The following is an 18,002-nucleotide window of genomic DNA, read 5'->3' on the forward strand; positions in this document are numbered from 1 at the left end:
GAACTCCCATCAGAATCAACAAAAGCAGGCTTACCCCAAGACATATTGTAATTAAATTTGCAAAATATAGTGATAAAGAAAAATATCTTAAAAGCAGTGAGAAAAAAGAAGTCATTAACCAACAAAGGAAAACCAAGTAGGCTAATAGATTTTTCAACAGAAACTTGACAGACCAGAAGGGAGTGGCATGATATATTCAAAGTGCTGAAGGGTAAAATATGCAGCCAAGAATACTCTATCTAGCAAGGCTATAATTCAGAATAGAAGGAGAAATAGAGTTTTCCAGGCAAGTAAAAACTAAAGGAGTGTGTGACCACTAAACCAGCTCTGCAGGAAGTATTAAAGGGGAGTTGTTGAGTGGAAAGGAGGGACCACAAGTGATAGTATAAAGACAGAAAACATAAAAAGAGTAAAAATGAATATTTCTATAAGAAATCAGTCAAGTAATTCACAGAAAAAGAATCTAAAATATAACACATATACCTGAAATGTGGGGAGGAAAGGAGAAAAGAATGGGTTCAAAATTAAACAACCATCAACTTAATATAGACTATTTGCAGGAGAGGTTATATACAAACCTAAAGGTTACCACATATCAAAAAACACTAATAAACATGCAAAGAATAAAGAAAAGAAATCCAAATATATCACTAAAGAAAATCAGGAAACCATGAAAGAAAGACAAGAAAGAATCAGAGAAAAGTCTTCAGAAACAACTACAAAATGAGTAATAAAATTGCATAAATACATAGCCATCAATAATTACTTTGAATGTAAATGGACTAATTTGAATGTAAATGGATTAAGCACTCCAATCAAAGATATAGGATGTTAGAATGGGTATAAAAACAAGATGCATCTATATGCTGCCTATCAGAGACCCATTTAGACCTAAAGACACCTGCAGTTTGAAAATAAGTGGATGGAGAAATATTTATCATGCAAATGTATGTCAAAAAAAAAAAAAAAAAAGCCAGAGGAGCAATACTTATATCAGACAAAATAGACCTTAAAACAAAGACTGTATTAAGAGACAAAGAAAGACACTATATAATAATAAAGAGGGAAATCCAACAAGAAGATACAACAATTTTAAGTATTTATGCACCTGACATGGGAGTACCTAAATACATAAAATAATTAATAACAAACATAAAGGAACTAGTTGATAGTAATACAATAATAGTAGGGAACTTTAACGCCCTACTTACATCAATGAATAGATCATATAAACAGAAAATCAACAAGGAAACAAGTTTTATATGAAAAACCCACACTTTATATCCTAAATAGGGAAAAACTGAGAGCTTTTCCTCTATGGTCAGGACAAGACAAGGATGTCCACTCTCACCACTTTTATTCAACTTAGTAGTGGAAGTCCTAGCCACAGCAATCAGAGAACAAAAAGAAATAAAAAGCATCCAAAATTTCAAGGAAAAAGTAAAACTTTCACTGTTTGCAGATGACATGATATTGAAAACCTGAAAGATTCTACCAAAAAAAAAAAACCCTGCTAGAACTGATAAATGAATTCAATAAAGTCACAGTATACAAAATTGATGTACAAAAATCTGTTGCATTTCTATACACCAATAATGAAGCAGCAGAAAAAACTATTAAGAAAATAATCCCATTTAGAATTGTGCCAAAAATAATAAAATACCTAGGAATAAACCTAACCGAAGAAGGGAAACACTTATACAGTGAAAAGTATAAAACATTGATGAAAGAAATTGATGATGACACAAAGACATGGAAAGACATTCTGTGCTCATGTATTGGAAGAACAAATATTTTTAAAATTTCTGTACTACCCAAAGCAATCTACAGATTTAATGCAATCTCTATCAAAATACTGATAGCATTTTCACAGGGACAGCAAACATATTTGTAGGGAACGATAATAGACCCTGAATAGCCAAAGAAATCTTGAAGAGAAAAACAAAACTGGATTATCACAGTTCCCGACTTTAAGTTATATTTTAGAGTTGTAGTAATCAAAAGAGTATGGTATTGGCACAAAAATAGACACCTAGATCAGTGGCACAGAATACAAAACCCAGAAGTAAACCCACAATTATATTGTCAATTAAACTTTGGAAAAGGAGGAAAGAATATGCAATGGGGAAAAGTTTCTTCAACAAATAGTGCTGAGAAAACTGGACAGCTGCGTGCAAAAAAATGAAACTGAACTATTTTCTCATAGCATACACAAAAGTAAATTAAAAATGGATTAAAGATTTAAATGTGAGACCTGACATCATAAAAATCCTAGAAGAGAGTGCAAAGGCAATAATTTCTCTGACATCTGCCATGGCAACATGTTTCTAGATAGGTCTCCTGTGGCAAGGGAAACAAAAGCAAAAATAGTCTATTGGGACTACATCAGAATAAAAAGCTTTTACACATTGAAGAAACAACCAACAAAACTAAGAGGCTGCCTATGCATGGGAGAAGATATTTGCAAATGACATATCTGATAAAGGGTTAGTATGAAAGATATATAAAGAACTGACACAACTTAGCACTCAAAAAACACATTATCCAATTAAAAAATGGGCAGAATATATGAACAGACATTTCTCAAAAGAAGACTTCTAGATTGCTAACAGATGCATGAAAACATACTCAACATACTCATCATCAGGGAAGTGCAAATCAAAACCACAGTGAGATATTACCTCATCCCTGTCAGATTGGTTAAAATCAAATCCTCAAGACACATCAAGTGTCAGTGAAGATGTGTAGAAAAAGGAACCCTGGGACACTGTAGCTGGGAATACAAACTGGTGCAGCCGCTGTGGAAGACACTATGGTGGTTCTTCAAAATATTAAAAATAGAACTACTTTATGATCTAGTACACTGGGTATTTTACCCAAAGAATACAAAACACTAAATTAAAAGAAAAACAATTCAAAGGGATATATGCACCTCTATGTTTACTGCAGCATTATTTATAATAGCCAAACTATGAAAGCACCTCAAGTGTCTATTGATAGATTAATGGATAAAGATGTTAAATATAACACACATACGTGTGTATATATAATGCAATATTACTCAACCATAAAAAAGAATGAAATCTTGTCATTTGCAACAGCATGGATAGAGCTAGAGTATGATGCTAAGTAAAATAAGAGAAAGACAGTTACCATATGATTTCACTTATACGTGGAATTTAAGAGACAAAACAAAGAAAAAAAAAAGAGGGAGACAAACCAAAAAACAGGCTCTTAAGTATAGAGAACAAATGGATGTTTACCAGAAGGAGGTAGGTGGAAGGATGGGTGAAATAGTTGGAGGGGATCAAGAGTACACTAATCTGGATGAGCACTGAGTTATATGTGGAACTGCTGAATCACCATTTTATATGCCTGAAACTATTATAATACTGTACATTAACTACACTGGAATTAAAATCTAAAGAAAGCAAAAGAAAAAAAATTTTTATTTTTATCCAAAACAACCATTTAGAAACTATGATAGAGATAATTCTATTTATAATATTACAGTAGCATATTTAACAAAAAATACAGAGTTTTATATGAAGAAAAATATACTTTACTGAGAGATATAGATGAACAGTGAAGAAATAGAAATTTATATTTGGTTTCGAAGGTTCAATATTATAAATATTTCAATGTTCCATTTTTTCCAAAGTGATATATATATTTAAAGCAATTTATTTCTAGGTATAAGTGGAATTATTTTTGAGCTTAACAGAATTATTATAGGATATATTGAGAAATGAAACGTGATTATACAAAAGAATAATAAGAATTTAGTTATTCAAAAATCAATATGTAATGTAACACTATAATAACTAAGTCAATGTGGTACTGGATTTGGTACTGAATGAAAAATCCAGAAACAGATTCAAATGAATGTAATAATTTATTATTTTATAGTTTTAGTTATTTAAAGTTTTTCTAAGTTAGAGAGAGAGGCAGAGGGGCAGAGGGAGAGAGAGAGACAGACAGAATCCCAAGCAGGCTACATGCTTAGTGGGGAGTCAGTCCAATGCAGGGCTGGATCCCATGACCCCAGGATCATGACCCTAGTTTAAGTCAAGTCACAGACTCAACTGACTGAGCCACCAGGTGCCCTTGAAAAAATTTTTTTATAGCTCTGACTTGAGACTCAGAGGGGAAGATGGTGGTGTAGGAAGACGCTGGTCTCACCTCGTCCTGCTCATTGCTTAGATTCCACCCACATCTGCCTAAATAACCCAGAAAACTGCCAGAAGACTAGCAGGACGGACTCTGCAGAGCCAAGCATAGACAAGAGGGACATGGAAGAGGGAAGGAAGGGTGGAGAGGTGGTGTGTGCTACACAGACTGGTGGGAGGGAGCCGGAGTGGTGGAGGGGCAGCCCACCTGGAAAGGCAGAGCCCCCAAAGTCTGGCTTGCAAAGGCAGAGGGGCCTGACTCTGTGAGTTCTGACAGCCAGCGGGACTTAACATCTGGAATATTAAAAGTCAACAGCTCTGCTCTCAGAGAGCGGAGATGGCAAGAGGACACCAGGTAGGTATCCCAGAAGACAGAGCTCAGCTTGGCGGGGAAGCAAAGGTGCTGGAAAGTGCCATTTCCCTCTCCCATTCCCCAGCTGAATTTCCAAAGGGAACCAGTTCCCATCACCGAACTTGCTGGCACCACGCAAATGCCCAACACTGTGCTTCTGGGGATCCATCCCTCCAACATTCTGCCTCCCTCCCGGTGCTGGAGGGCCCCTCCCACAGGGGACCACAGACCACAAAGCGAGCTAAGCCTGCCCTTCCTGCCCCTGTGCACCTTATAGATCCACCTTGGTTAATCCACCAGATCCCATCAAAGCATCACCACAAGCCTGGCAGTGTACAAGTAGCCCAGACAGGGGCCACAGCACTCCACAGTGAGTCCTGTTCCTGGGAGAAAGGAAGATAAGGTACACACCAGTCTGACTGTGGCCCCAGCAGTGGGCTAGGGGCAGACATGGGGTCTGACTGCAGCCCTGCCCACCAACACGAGTTACTCCGGACAGCACAGGGGAAGTGCCCTGCAGTTTGGAGCCACCCCAGGGACTACACAAAATGATGAAACGAAAGAACTCTCCTCAAAAGAAACTCCAGGAAGTAGTGACAGCTAACGAATCGATCAAAAACAATTTAAGCAATATAATGGAACAAGAATTTAGAACAATATTCATAAAATTCATCGCTGGGTTTGAAAAAAGCATAGAGGTCAGCAGAGAATCTATTGTTACAGAGATCAAGGGACTAAGAAATAGTCATGAGGACCTAAAAAAGGCTATAAATGAGGTGCAAAATAAAATGGAGGTGGCCATAGCACGGATTGAAGAGGCAGAGGAGAGAATAGGTGAATTAGAAGATAAAATTATGGAAAAAGAGGAAGCTGAGAAAGAAATAAATCCAAGAGTATGAGGGGAGAATTAGAGAATTAAGTGATGCAATCAAACAGGAAAATATCCATGTCATAGGAATTCCAGAAGAAGAAGAAGAGAGAGAGAAAGGGGCTGAAGGTGTACTTGAATAAATCATAGCTGAGAACTTCCTTGATCTGGGGAAGGAAAAAGGCATTGAAATCCGGGAGGCACAGAGAACTCCCTTCAGACATAACTTGAATCGGTCTTCTGCATGACATATCATAGTGAAACTGGCAAAACACAAGAATAAAGAGAAAATTCTGAAAGAAGCTAGGGATAAACAGGCTCTAACTTACAAAGGTAGACACCTAAGAGTAGTGGCAGACCGATCTACTAAAACTTGACAGGTCAGAAAGGAATGGCAGATTATCTTCAATGTGATGAACAGAAAAAATATGCAGCTGAGAATCCTTTATCCAGGAAGTCTGTAATTCAGAATAGAAGGAGAGATAAAGGTTTTCAAACAAACAAAAACTGAAGGAATTCATCACCACTAAACCAGCCCTACAAGAGATCCTAAGGGGGACTCTGAGTGGAATGTTGCAAGGACCACAAAGTACCAGAGACATCACTACAAGCATGAAACCTACAGATAACACAGAAACCCTAAAACCATATCGTTCAATAATACCACTGAATGTAAATGGACTAAATGCTCCAATCAAAAGACATAGGGTATCAGAATGGATAAAAAACAAGACTCATCTATTTGCTATCTACAAGAGACTCATTTCAGACCTGAGGACACCTTCAGATTGAAAGTGAGGGGATGGAGAACTATCTATCATGCTACTGGAAGTCAAAAGAAAACTGGAGTAGCTATACTTATATCAGACAAACTAGACTTTAAATTAAAGGTTGTAACAAGAGATGAAGAAAGGTATTATATAATAATTACGGGGACTATCCATTAGGAAGAGCTAACAATTATCAATGTCTATGCACCGAATACAGGAGCCCCCAAATATATAAAACAATCACAAACATAAGCAACCTTATTGATAAGAATGTGGTAATTGCAGGGGACTTTAATACCACACTTACAACAATGGATAAATCATCTGGACACAGGATCACTAAAGAAACATGGGTCCTGAATGATACACTGGATCAGATGGACTTGACAGATATATTTAGAACTCTGCATCCCAAAGCAACAGAATATACTTTCTTCTTGAATGCACATGGAACATTCTCCAAGATAGATCACATACTGGGTCAAAAAACAGCCCTTGATAAGTATACAAGAATTGAGATCATACCATGCACACTTCAGACCACAATGCTATGAAGCTTGAAATCAACCACAGGAAAAAGTCTGGAAAACCTCCAAAAGCATGGAGGTTAAATAACACCCTACTAAAGAATGAATGGGTCAACCAGGCAATTAGAGAAGAAATTAAAAAATATATGGAAACAAATGAAAATGAAAATACAACAATCCAAATGCTTTGGGATGCAGCGAAGGCAGTCCTGAGAGGAAAATACATTGCAATCCAGGCCTATCTCAAGAAACAAGAAATATCCCAAATACAAAATCTAACAGAACACCTAAAGGAAATAGAAGCATAACAGCACAGACACCCCAAACCCAGAAGAAGAAGAGAAATAATAAAGATCAGGGCAGAAATAAATAATATAGAATCTAAAAAAACAGTAGAGCAGATCAATGAAACCAAGAGTTGGTTTTTTGAAAAAATAAACAAAGTTGAAGTCTAGCCAGACTTCTCAAAAAGAAAAGAGAGAGGACCCAAATAGATAAAATCACAAATGAAAATGGAATTATTACAACCAATCCCTCAGAAATACAAGCAATTATCAGGGAATACTATGAAAAATTATATGCCAACAACCTGGACAACCTGGAAGAAATGTAGAAATTCCTATGCACCCATACACTTCCAAAACTCAAAAGGGAAGAAATAGAAAACTTGAACAGACCCATAACCAGTGAAGAAATTGAATCAGTCATCAAAAATCTCCCAAAAAATAGGAGTCCAGGACCAGATGGCTTCCCTGGGGAATTCTACCACATTTAAAGCAGAGATAACACCTATCCTTCCCAAGCTGTTCCAAAAAATATAAAGGGAAGGAAAACTTCCAGACTCACTGTATGAAGCCAGTATTACTTTGATTCTTAAACCAGACAGAGACCCGGCAAAAAAAAGAGAACTACAGGCCAATATCTCTGATGAATATGGACGCAAAAATTCTCAACAAGATACTAGCAAATCGTATTCAACAGCATATAAAAAGAATTATTCACCATGATCAAGTAGGATTTATTCCTGAGCTGCAGGGCTGGTTCAACATTTGCAAATCAATCAATGTGATACATCACATTGAAAAGAAAAGAAAAGAAAAGAAAAGAAAAGAAAAGAAAAGAGAAGAGAAGAGAAGAGAAGAGAAGAGAAGAGAAGAGAAGAGAAGAGAAGAGAAGAGAAGAGAAGAGAAAAGAAAAGAAAAAGAAAAGAAAAGAAAAGAAAAAACCCATATGATCCTGTCAATCGATGCAGAAAAACCATTTGACAAAATTCAGGATTCTTTGTTAATAAAAAACCCTTGAGAAAGTCGGGATAGAAGGAACATACTTAAACATTATAAAAGCTATTTATGAAAATCCCACAGCTAATATCATCCTCAGTGGGGAAAAACTGAGAGCTTTCCCCCTGAGATCAGGAACACTACAGGGATATCCACTCTCACCACTGTTGTTTAATATAGTGTTGGAAGTCCTAGCATCAGCAATCAGACAACAAAAGGAAATCAAAGGCATTAAAATTGGCAAATATGAAGTTAAGCTTTCACTTTTTGCAGATGACATGATATTATACATGGAAAACCTGACAGTCTGCTAGAACTGATACATGAATTCAGCAAAGTTGCAGGATACAAAATCAATGTACAGAAATCAGTCGCATTCTTATACATTAATAATGAAGCAACAGAAAGACAAATAAACCGATCCCATTCATAATTGCACCAAGAATCGTAAAGTACCTAGGAATAAACCTAACCAAAGATGTAAAAGATCTGCATGCTGAAAACTATAGAAAGCTTATGAAGGAAATTGAAGAAGATACAAAGAAATGGAAAAACATTCTGTGCTCATGGGTTGGAAGAATAAATATTGTTAAAATATCAATACTACCCAAAGCAATCTACACATTCAATGCAATCCCAATCAAAATTGCACCAGCATTCTTCTTGAAGCTAGAACAGGCAATCCTAAAATTTGTATGGAACCACAAAAGACCTCGAATAGCCAACATAATATTGAAGAAGACCAAAGCGGGAAACATCACAATCCCAGACTTTAGCCTCTAGTACAAAGCTGTAAGCATCAAGACAGCATGGTATTGGCACAAAAACAGACACATAGACCAATGGAATAGAATAGAGACTCCAGAATTGGACCCACAAAATTATGGCCAACTAATCTTTGACAAAGCAGGAAAGAATATCCAATGGAAAAAAGACAGTCTTTAACAAATGTTGCTGGGAGAACTGGACAGCAACATGCAGAAGAATGAAATTAGACCACTTTCTTACACCATTCACAAAAACAAACTCAAAATGGATAAAGGACCTGAGTGTGAGACAGGAAACCATCAATACCCTAGAGGAGAAAGCTGGAAAGAAAACATCTCTGACCTCAGCTGCAGCAATTCCTTACTTGACACATCCCCAAAGGCAAGGGAATTAAAAGCAAAAATGAACTATTGGGACCTCATGAAGATAAAAAGCTTCTGCACTGCAAAGGAAACAATCAACAAAACTAATAGGCAACCAACGGAATGGGAAAAGATATTTGCAAATGACATATCAGATAAAGGGCTAGTATCCAAAATCTATAAAGAACTCACCAAACTCCACACCTGAAAAACAAATAATCCAGTAAAGAAATGGGCAGAAGACATGAATAGACACTTCTCTAAAGAAGACATCCAGATGGCCAACAGGCACATAAAAAGATGTTCAACGTCACTCCTCATCAGGGAAATAGAAATCAAAACCACACTGAGATACCACCTCCCACCAGTCAGAGTGACTAAAGTGAACAAATCAGGAGACTATAGATGCTGGAGAGGATGTGGAGAAACGGGAACCCTCTTGCACTGTTAGTGGGAATGCAAACTGGTGCAGCTGCTCTGGAAAACAGTGTGGAGGTTCCTCCCAAAATTAAAAATAGACCTACCCTATGACCAGCAATAGCACTGCTAGGAATTTACCCAAGGGATACAGGACTGCTGATGTGTAGCAGCACTGATTGTATACCCCAATGTTTTTAGCAGCACTTTCAACAATAGCCAAATTATGGAAAGAGCCTAATGTTCATCAACTGATGAATGGATAAAGAAATTGTGGTTTGTATACACAATGGAGTACTACGTGGCAATGAGAAAGAATGAAATCTGGCCTTTTGTAGCAACGTGGATGGAACTGGAGAGTGTTATGCTAAGTGAAATAAGTCATACAGAGAAAGACAGATACCATATGTTTTCACTCTTATGTGGATCCTGAGAAACTTAACAGAAGACCATGGGGGAGGGGAAGGAAAAAAAATGTTAGGGAGAGAGCCAAAGCATAAGAGACTCTTAAAAACTGAGAACAAACTGAGGGTTGATGGGAGGTGGAAGTGGCGGAGGGTCGGTGATGGGCATTGAGGAGGGCACCTGTTGGGATGAGCACTGGGTGTTTATGGAAATCAATTTGACAATAAATTTCATATTAAAAAAATAAATAAAAAGAAAATTTTTCATACAAAGGTAAAATAGTCACAAAAAGTAAACCACTATGAAAAAATAATTCTCATGTATTCATGAGATACACCAAAATAAATTGTAGGTTGATTTAAGAATCAAAATTAATAAATGATGTATGAAGATCTTAGAAGAAATACTGGGTAGCAGTTATATGGTCTTGGCTAGAGCAAAGTTTTCTAAGCATTATGTTACTAACAAAGGAATATGTTAGTGTATTTGGCTACTATAAATTTAAAACTTTTATATGGTAAAAAATCATGAGATATAAAGAGAATTGCAATTCTTTAGAAAATGTTTTATATGAATATTTTTTACAAATATATGAAAATTATGAGTAGCCCTTCCCCTACATAGACAAAGGACACGATTAGGCAGGTGGTAATTTAGAAACACAAAAGGGTAGTAAATGCCTATGGATATATTCAACTTCACTAGTTATCAAATAAATGAAAATTAAAATAATAGTGGGTAGAATTTTTTTTTATCTACCATTTCGGTAAAAATCTTAGGAACAGAAATGTCTAGTATTTGTGGATGTATGTTGAATTGAGTAATCTTTTATGTTACTCTATTATTATGAATTAATACTTTTCTGTAAGAAAATACACAGCAAAAGTTTGAGGATGACATAGGCCTTTCATTGAATCATTGCACTTATAAAAATTTATCATAAAGAAGAAAAGAGTGTAAAGTGGTTTTGTTCAAGTAAGTATAATATAAAAAATTTTGAGAGCAAAAATTTACCACTGTCCACTCATAAAAAATATTGCTAAATAAAAATATACTATTAAACGTACTTTCATTAGCTATTCTAATTTAGATGTTTATTTATTGTCATTGAAACATATCTATAACATTATTTAATAGAAAACATATTGTATATGTATAGTAGAACCCAGTATAGATAAAAATTTTAAAAATACATATATGTATTAGTTATATTTAGAAACAATGAAAAAAGATATATCAAATGTTAACAGTGAGTTTTCTGTTTATGGTGAGATTATTTGTGAACTTTATTTTTGTTGATCTAAGTAACTAAAAAATTATTAAAAGTGGCATTTTTAAAGAAAAATTATATTCTAGAAAAAATTATTTTCCACATTTTCTTTTATTTGATATTATAGATATTAATTATCCTGGTTACAGTCTATCACATTTTATAATATATACCTTTTATTCTTTATTATGCCTCTATAATAATTAGAGCTTTAAAAAAATAATAGGTATTTAAAAAAAATAATAGTCTTCAAAGTGGAAGATGTTTTCACAGTTTTTAATTTTAATTATGGATTAAACTGTGTATTATAGCCATGGTTTAATTTAGCTTCCTCCAACTTAGCACAAATAAAGTTGAAAAATAATGTGGACGTGAATATAGTGAGATTATTGAAAGTTGTAATATTGTCAGAAAAATGTCACAAATAAATGCTTGATAAGTGGTTACTTTTTTACAAACAGGAAGCTGAAAGCGCTAAGCATCAACTTGACCGTTTCCTAAATCAAGAGAAAGAATTACTTAATAGTGAAGAGAAGACCAAGACAACAATGGAAATGGGTATTAGCAAAATAAAAGTTGAAGATTCAAAACATATACCATTGGAAAAAGAGACAAGGGAAGCATTAGTTACAGCTTCAGGTAGACAAAAGACAAATGCAAAAATCCAAGAACATTCACAGGTAAGGAATTTCCCAAAATAGAGGAAACAGTACAAGAAAGAAAAATGGTAATATGTGCTGTAAGAAGTTTGTCTTTTATATTTTTGTTTACTCCATTTGTATATGTTTTTTTAAAAAAATCCTGTGCCCTGTTTTTTTTGTTTGTTTGTTTTGGCTTGGACTTTTTGCCTTTTACATTTGGTTATTACAATTCATTATCTCGAATACAAATTTATAAATTAGATATGTATTAGTTTTGAATGATCATTTAATAAACACCTGTGATTTGAGAGCCAGAAAAAAATAGGAGTTCATAGACTAAAGAGAATTTGCTATAAGTTAATAAAATTAAATATAAATGCAAAACTATGGGGAAAAGCTCTCTTCACATTTATCTTTTTACTGAAGTACAGTTGACACACAATGTATTAGTTTCATGTATACAACATAATGATTTGTTAAGTAGATGTGTTATGCTTTGCTCACTGCAAGTACAGCTATTATCTGTGGAGAAAAAACTCTTGAAGAAGAATTTATTTTTGTTTCTGCTGTGTAGTGGATTCATAGTAGATCAATAGATTTATCAATATAATAGATTCAGAATAGATTCATGCCTTAGAAGAGTAAAACAGTCTACACAGAAGCAACTTTATTGGTAAATAATGGGAAGAGTTCAAGAAAAGAAGGCAAAGTTGTAGAGAAGACAATTTTGCTTGTCCTTGTTGTGGCAGTATAGCTATTATTGTCAGGTCTCATTTCTTTAATAGTATTTCATATTCTTTAGTGTTCTTCCTTGTTGTTTTCAAAATGAGAGTTTATGTGTATGTGTGCCAGAATCTCCCAGCTTATCACTCTGTGCCACTAGTGACAGAAACTTAAAATCTAAAAGGAGTGAAAGAAAAATATTTAGAATTCCTACCACTGAACATTAGATTACATACATAAAAGGCCTGTCATATTTACATCTTAATGACATATGTCAGAAGTAGTTCCTCTTTGTTTTCATACCTATTTCTAAAGCTGCTTATTGTAGTAGTAGTCTTTTTTAAAGCAGAGGTTAAGGTAAGACCTATTATCATTTCTATGTATCAGGATATAAACATATTTTTCTTAAAAAAAAAATTTTTTTTTGTTTATTTATTTTTGAGACAGAGAGAGACAGCATGAATGGGGGAGGGGCAGAGAGAGAGGGAGACACAGAATCTGAAATAGGCTCCAGGCTCTGAGCTGTTAGCACAGAGCCTGATGCAGGGCTTGAACTCAAGGACCGTGAGATCGTGACCTGAGCTGAAGTCAGATGCTTAACCGACTGAGCCACCCAGGCGCCCCAAAACATATTTTTCTATAAAACTCTTAGTTAATGGAGGATGATAATACTGTATAAGAATGTTAGCATAAAATGGGATAATGTTTATGAAATGCTTTTGTATATCATGAAGGACTATGTGAATGTTAGCCTTTATTATCATTTATTTCTGTCTAGTTATCTACATAAGCCATATGAAAACCCACGGTGGTATATTACTTAGTATATAGGCCAACTCTTGTCACATATAGGCAATGACTCACGTACAATAGAAACTTATTTTCTCATGTAAATACTTCTGGGAAGTTCAGGTGTGTTTGTGTTAGGGAGTCCTGCTCTATAGGTTGATTCAGGTATCCTGGTATATGGAGGTTTTGACATCTTACATTGGCTTGCTGGGCCATATTGGGCATAGACATCCAGCTACTAGAAAAGAAGATGAAAGACCAGACATGAGTCATTTTCACCGACCAGGCCGGAAGGGGGTACACATCATTTTCTCTCATAATTAATTTACCACACTTAATTGCAGGAGGGACTTAGAAATGTAGACTAGTAATGTGCCTTAAGAAAAGAAAATTAGTTTGTTGAACACCAGAAGTCTTTGCCACAGGTGGGTAAGGATAAAGCTAGCTAATCTCTGTATGAAAGAAACTGAGTTAGGTAAAATTCAGGCCTGGGATAAAATCTAGTATCCCCATTATGCTACAGGAAAACATGTTCTCTTCCCAAGAGGTAATCTATTAATAAAATCACACTCTTGAGGTTCTAGATTCCTACATTTTTGATCAAACACCTCAATAAGCATATTTTGGGCATGGATTCTCTTTTTTGTTTCTTTTTTTTTGTCTTAGACTTCATTTTTTTTCAATATATGAAATTTATTGTCAAATTGGTTTCCATACAACACCCAGTGCTCATCCCAAAAGGTGCCCTCCTCAATACCCATCACCCACCCTCTCTTCCCTCCCACCCTCCATCAACCCTCAGATTGTTCTCAGTTTTTAAGAGTCTCTTATGCTTTGGCTCTCTCACACTCTAAGCTCTTTTTTTTTTTCTCCTTCCCCTCCTCCATGGATTTCTGCTAAGTTTCTCAGGATCCACATAAGCGTGAAAACATATGTTATCTGTCTTTCTCTGTATGGCTTATTTCACTTAGCATCACACTCTCCAGTTCCATCCAGATTTGAGCATGGATTCTCAATATACTTTTACAAGTTATATACTTTTTGAAAGTTTATTTGTTTATTTTGGTGGGGGGGGGGGGGAGTAGGACAGAGAAAGAGAGGAAGAGAGAGCAGGCTCTGTACTGTCATCACAGAGCCCAGTGCAGGGCTCCATCTCAGGAATGAACTGTGAGATCATGACTTGAGCCAAAACTAAGAGTTGGTTGCTTAACCAACTGAGCCATCCTGGTACCCCTACAAATTTTTTAAATTATAAAAAAGCACTATCATATTAGTATACTATGTGTTAGTATCACCATGTTAGTATACTATTGGCATTTGAAGTATAAATATTTCAAAAGAATATTAAAAAGATTGAACAATTATGTGATGGATATATTTAATTATGTAATGGATATGTTTAAATAGTTTTTATTTACTATAAATATAAAGCCCTCTTTGCTTTCATTTAGAAATATAATTTTTGTAGTAGTTCATCTTCTAAAATATTTCTTCCAATGCCAACTATGGTAATTTCTTAGCTTTTTTGACACCTTAATCTTACAAATTGTCATATTTCAAAACCTGCTTTGAATGATATTTTTCTGAATAATTTAATGTAAACATTTGATGTGCATATTTAGTGTATTTAAATTTAGTATTTTTATTACAGATCTCAATTTTCACAAATGGAAGCCCAGCTGACAAAAGGTAAAACATTTAAAAATATTTTTTAATCTTTGTCAGTTTATGTGCCTAAATGGCAAAATAGCCATTCTAAATTCAGTATCATAAAACTCATTGATTTATATCTTTGCTTACAATATTGTACTCTTTGAAACTAATGTCTAAACTGTAGATGTTGTCAAAGATTGACAATTTTGGATACTGTGAAAATACAAATTTTTAAGTGAAAAATGTACACTAAGGACCAGATCTGATGTACAAAGCCATTTTCCCTCGTGCCCCCTGCCCCAACAACAATTAAATTTTCATATAGAAACTGAACATGACCCTTTTTAAAAAAATGATTTTTTGTGTAAGAACATTTTTTTTTATCTTGGGAAAAACACTTATGAGTGGGATTACTTACCTCATTCAGAATCATGACCTCTGTACATGAAACAACTCACTTAAAAATTTTTTTTGCATTTCATTTTTGCTTAATCATTCATTTTTGCATGCACATAAATAATTGAGTTGGTTGATGTATCCAATTAATCTTACAGTTTTCACTAGTGAGTGAGTCTGTTTGATTAATGTTATGATTCACAGACCTATTCACAAACCAGTCAAGAAACAGAAATCCTGAACCACATAGATTAGTGAAACAGCAAATTCTGTCAATAAGTTAGGTAGCTATTCAATGAGAATAAACTATGTCAATATTTCTTTTCAGTCATTGACTTGAATTATTAATTTTGACCTTGGCTGCCATACAGAAAAGAAGAAAGTATTATCTAGTAGTGTGCATTTCTCTGCTTCATTACTATTTTTAATGTTTCTAGATTACAGACCCAGATGAATTAGCAAGAATTAGGTAATAAATTTAATGATTAATGGCCAGAAGTTTTGAAAAGGTCCAGTTTAATGTCTGAAGCGACTAAATTTTAAAAGTATTTTTTTGATATATCAGGAGAAGATTAGACATTTATTTGTTGCTTTATAAACTTATGGGTAGAGTTCTTGTCATTTATTACTTCACATTATGATTATATATGGTCAGTATTATGACTATGTGATAAGATATAAGAAAAATTATTAATAATTGTCTTCAACTTTAATTGGAACTTAACCAGCTTATGAACTGTAGGAATAGAAACAAATAAAGCATGATACTCTTATATTCATGTTAAGATTATGGTAGAGTATGGCATACTACTGTAGTTTTTCTGTGGACACATGGTGAAGTATAGGATTTGAAAATGTTGGAAAGCTAATAATTTGTCACCCTGAAGAACATGAAGTGATAACTTTTCATATAAGTTTTTTTTTTAATATTGAATGCTTAGTTGCTGTTGCTGAATTTGATAGACTATACATTTGGTGAATCTCAGAATGTAGAAATATTGGCTTAAATGAAATTATTTTAAATAGAATTTCTACTTTCTATGAAGGCATAGTAAAGGCAGTCTCAGATACTGTGTATGAGCTTTTGGAAAAATCTTGAAGAAGGGTTATGATAGTGTTACTTTGAGTTACTACTCTGGCCAACCCAGACTTATTGGCCAATAAGTCACAATTAAGAGTAATATGAAGTGGAAGAATGAAAGAAGGGTTGTATGGGGAATAGTGGACTGAGGATGGTAGGGAATATAGGACATTAAGAACAGAAAAAGGTCATAGAATGAATATCAAAAAATTCCTCTTAAATGGCTTTTTCCCTTATTAATGTTAATTCATACAGTATTCCCTAACTTCAGGAGGAAGATTATTTCCATTAAATTTAGTTCAAACAGGGAAATGTGGACTGAGTGTCCATGCTGTGCAAAGCACTGAGCTAGGTATTATGTATATATATAATACAAAGATGACAACTGTATCATCTTTGCCCTCAATGCATTAATATTCTAGTAAGACAGACAAGACATGTACATAAATAAGTACATTATAATGCAGAAGATGCCTTCAATAAAAAGTTACCAAGAGATGCACCAAAAAGAAGGAAAAGTTGTTTCTGGCTGTATTGAGAGTAACAGCATTTAGTTTAAGAAAGATAGCTGGGTTATATTTTGACAGGGAAATATGAAGAAAAGGTGTTATGCGTGGACTGAACAGTTGAAGCAAAGACAAGGGTGTTTAGAATCTATATAGTGTGCCAGGGAGAGACCAGTAATTTTTTTTTAAGTTTAAACTGAGTAGAAAATGGGAGATAGGACATGAAATAGGTTGCTTTAGCTTGATAGGTTTTATAGCATTTCCCTTAACAGCTGTAGGTTGAATATTGCTAAATATAATAAAAATTCAAACTGTTAAGCCCATGACATAATATTATTCATCAAACTTCATTTTGGGTTACTTCTTAGATCCTAATAGAATTTCTGAAATTCTTTGGAAAAGTCTCCCAAACCTTCAGAGAGTGGATGGGAGTGAAGCAAGGAGATCCCACCTGAACAGACATATGGTATTGATTACAATAAAGTACATTTTTTTTTTTTGTGCTTTACAGCATTGAGCACTTTATTTTGGTTTAGGGAATGAGTTAATGGCAAATATTTAATCAACACAATAGATGTTAGTAATTATGTTTCATATCATATGTGGTGTTAGCTTTTCTTAAATGTTTTATGGCGTTGAAATTTACACTTTTTGGATATGAAAATGTTAACTATTTCTTGGTGTTTTATTTTTAAGAGTTACACATCCAACTTTTTTCTAAATGTTTTTTTACAACTTTCTTCCCCAATACTAATTAAATTTATTAAACACGAAAACATAAATACAAAAGAGAAAGGGTATTAATATGTGTCCATTTTTTCCTTCATAGATTAGATGAGTAGCTATTAAATTTACTCATTCATTTATTCACTAAACTTAATCATTCAACAAATATTTTTGTCACCTTCGTATGTCAGGTACTCTTTTGAACATTGGATTTTACTGATAAATAACACAAATAAGCTCTCTTCTCTTGTGATGTTTACATTATAGTGGGAAAGAGAGGCAATAAACAAGTGGAAATA

The 18,002-nt window shown here is 34.3% G+C and overlaps 1 protein-coding gene across 3 annotated transcripts in view; it reads left to right on the forward strand.

Annotated features, from left to right (window-relative positions):
• LOC132695414 (coiled-coil domain-containing protein 7-like) overlaps positions 1-17,485 on the forward strand; it is a 134,682-nt gene extending 117,197 nt beyond the window's left edge. For all 3 annotated transcript variants that reach the window (XM_078450290.2, XM_078450292.2, XM_078450291.2), the window contains 3 exons: positions 11,650-11,868; positions 14,993-15,030; positions 17,346-17,485. In XM_078450290.2, coding sequence (XP_078306416.2) covers positions 11,650-11,868; positions 14,993-15,030; positions 17,346-17,352 — 264 coding nt within the window. In that variant the 3' untranslated portion in view covers positions 17,353-17,485. The remainder of the gene's footprint in view (positions 1-11,649; positions 11,869-14,992; positions 15,031-17,345) is intronic.
• The last annotated feature ends 517 nt before the right edge of the window (positions 17,486-18,002 follow it).

Source organism: Panthera onca, chromosome B4 (genome assembly GCF_046562875.1).
Source record: "Panthera onca isolate mPanOnc1 chromosome B4, mPanOnc1 haplotype 2, whole genome shotgun sequence".
Classification (NCBI taxonomy): Eukaryota; Metazoa; Chordata; class Mammalia; order Carnivora; family Felidae; genus Panthera; species Panthera onca.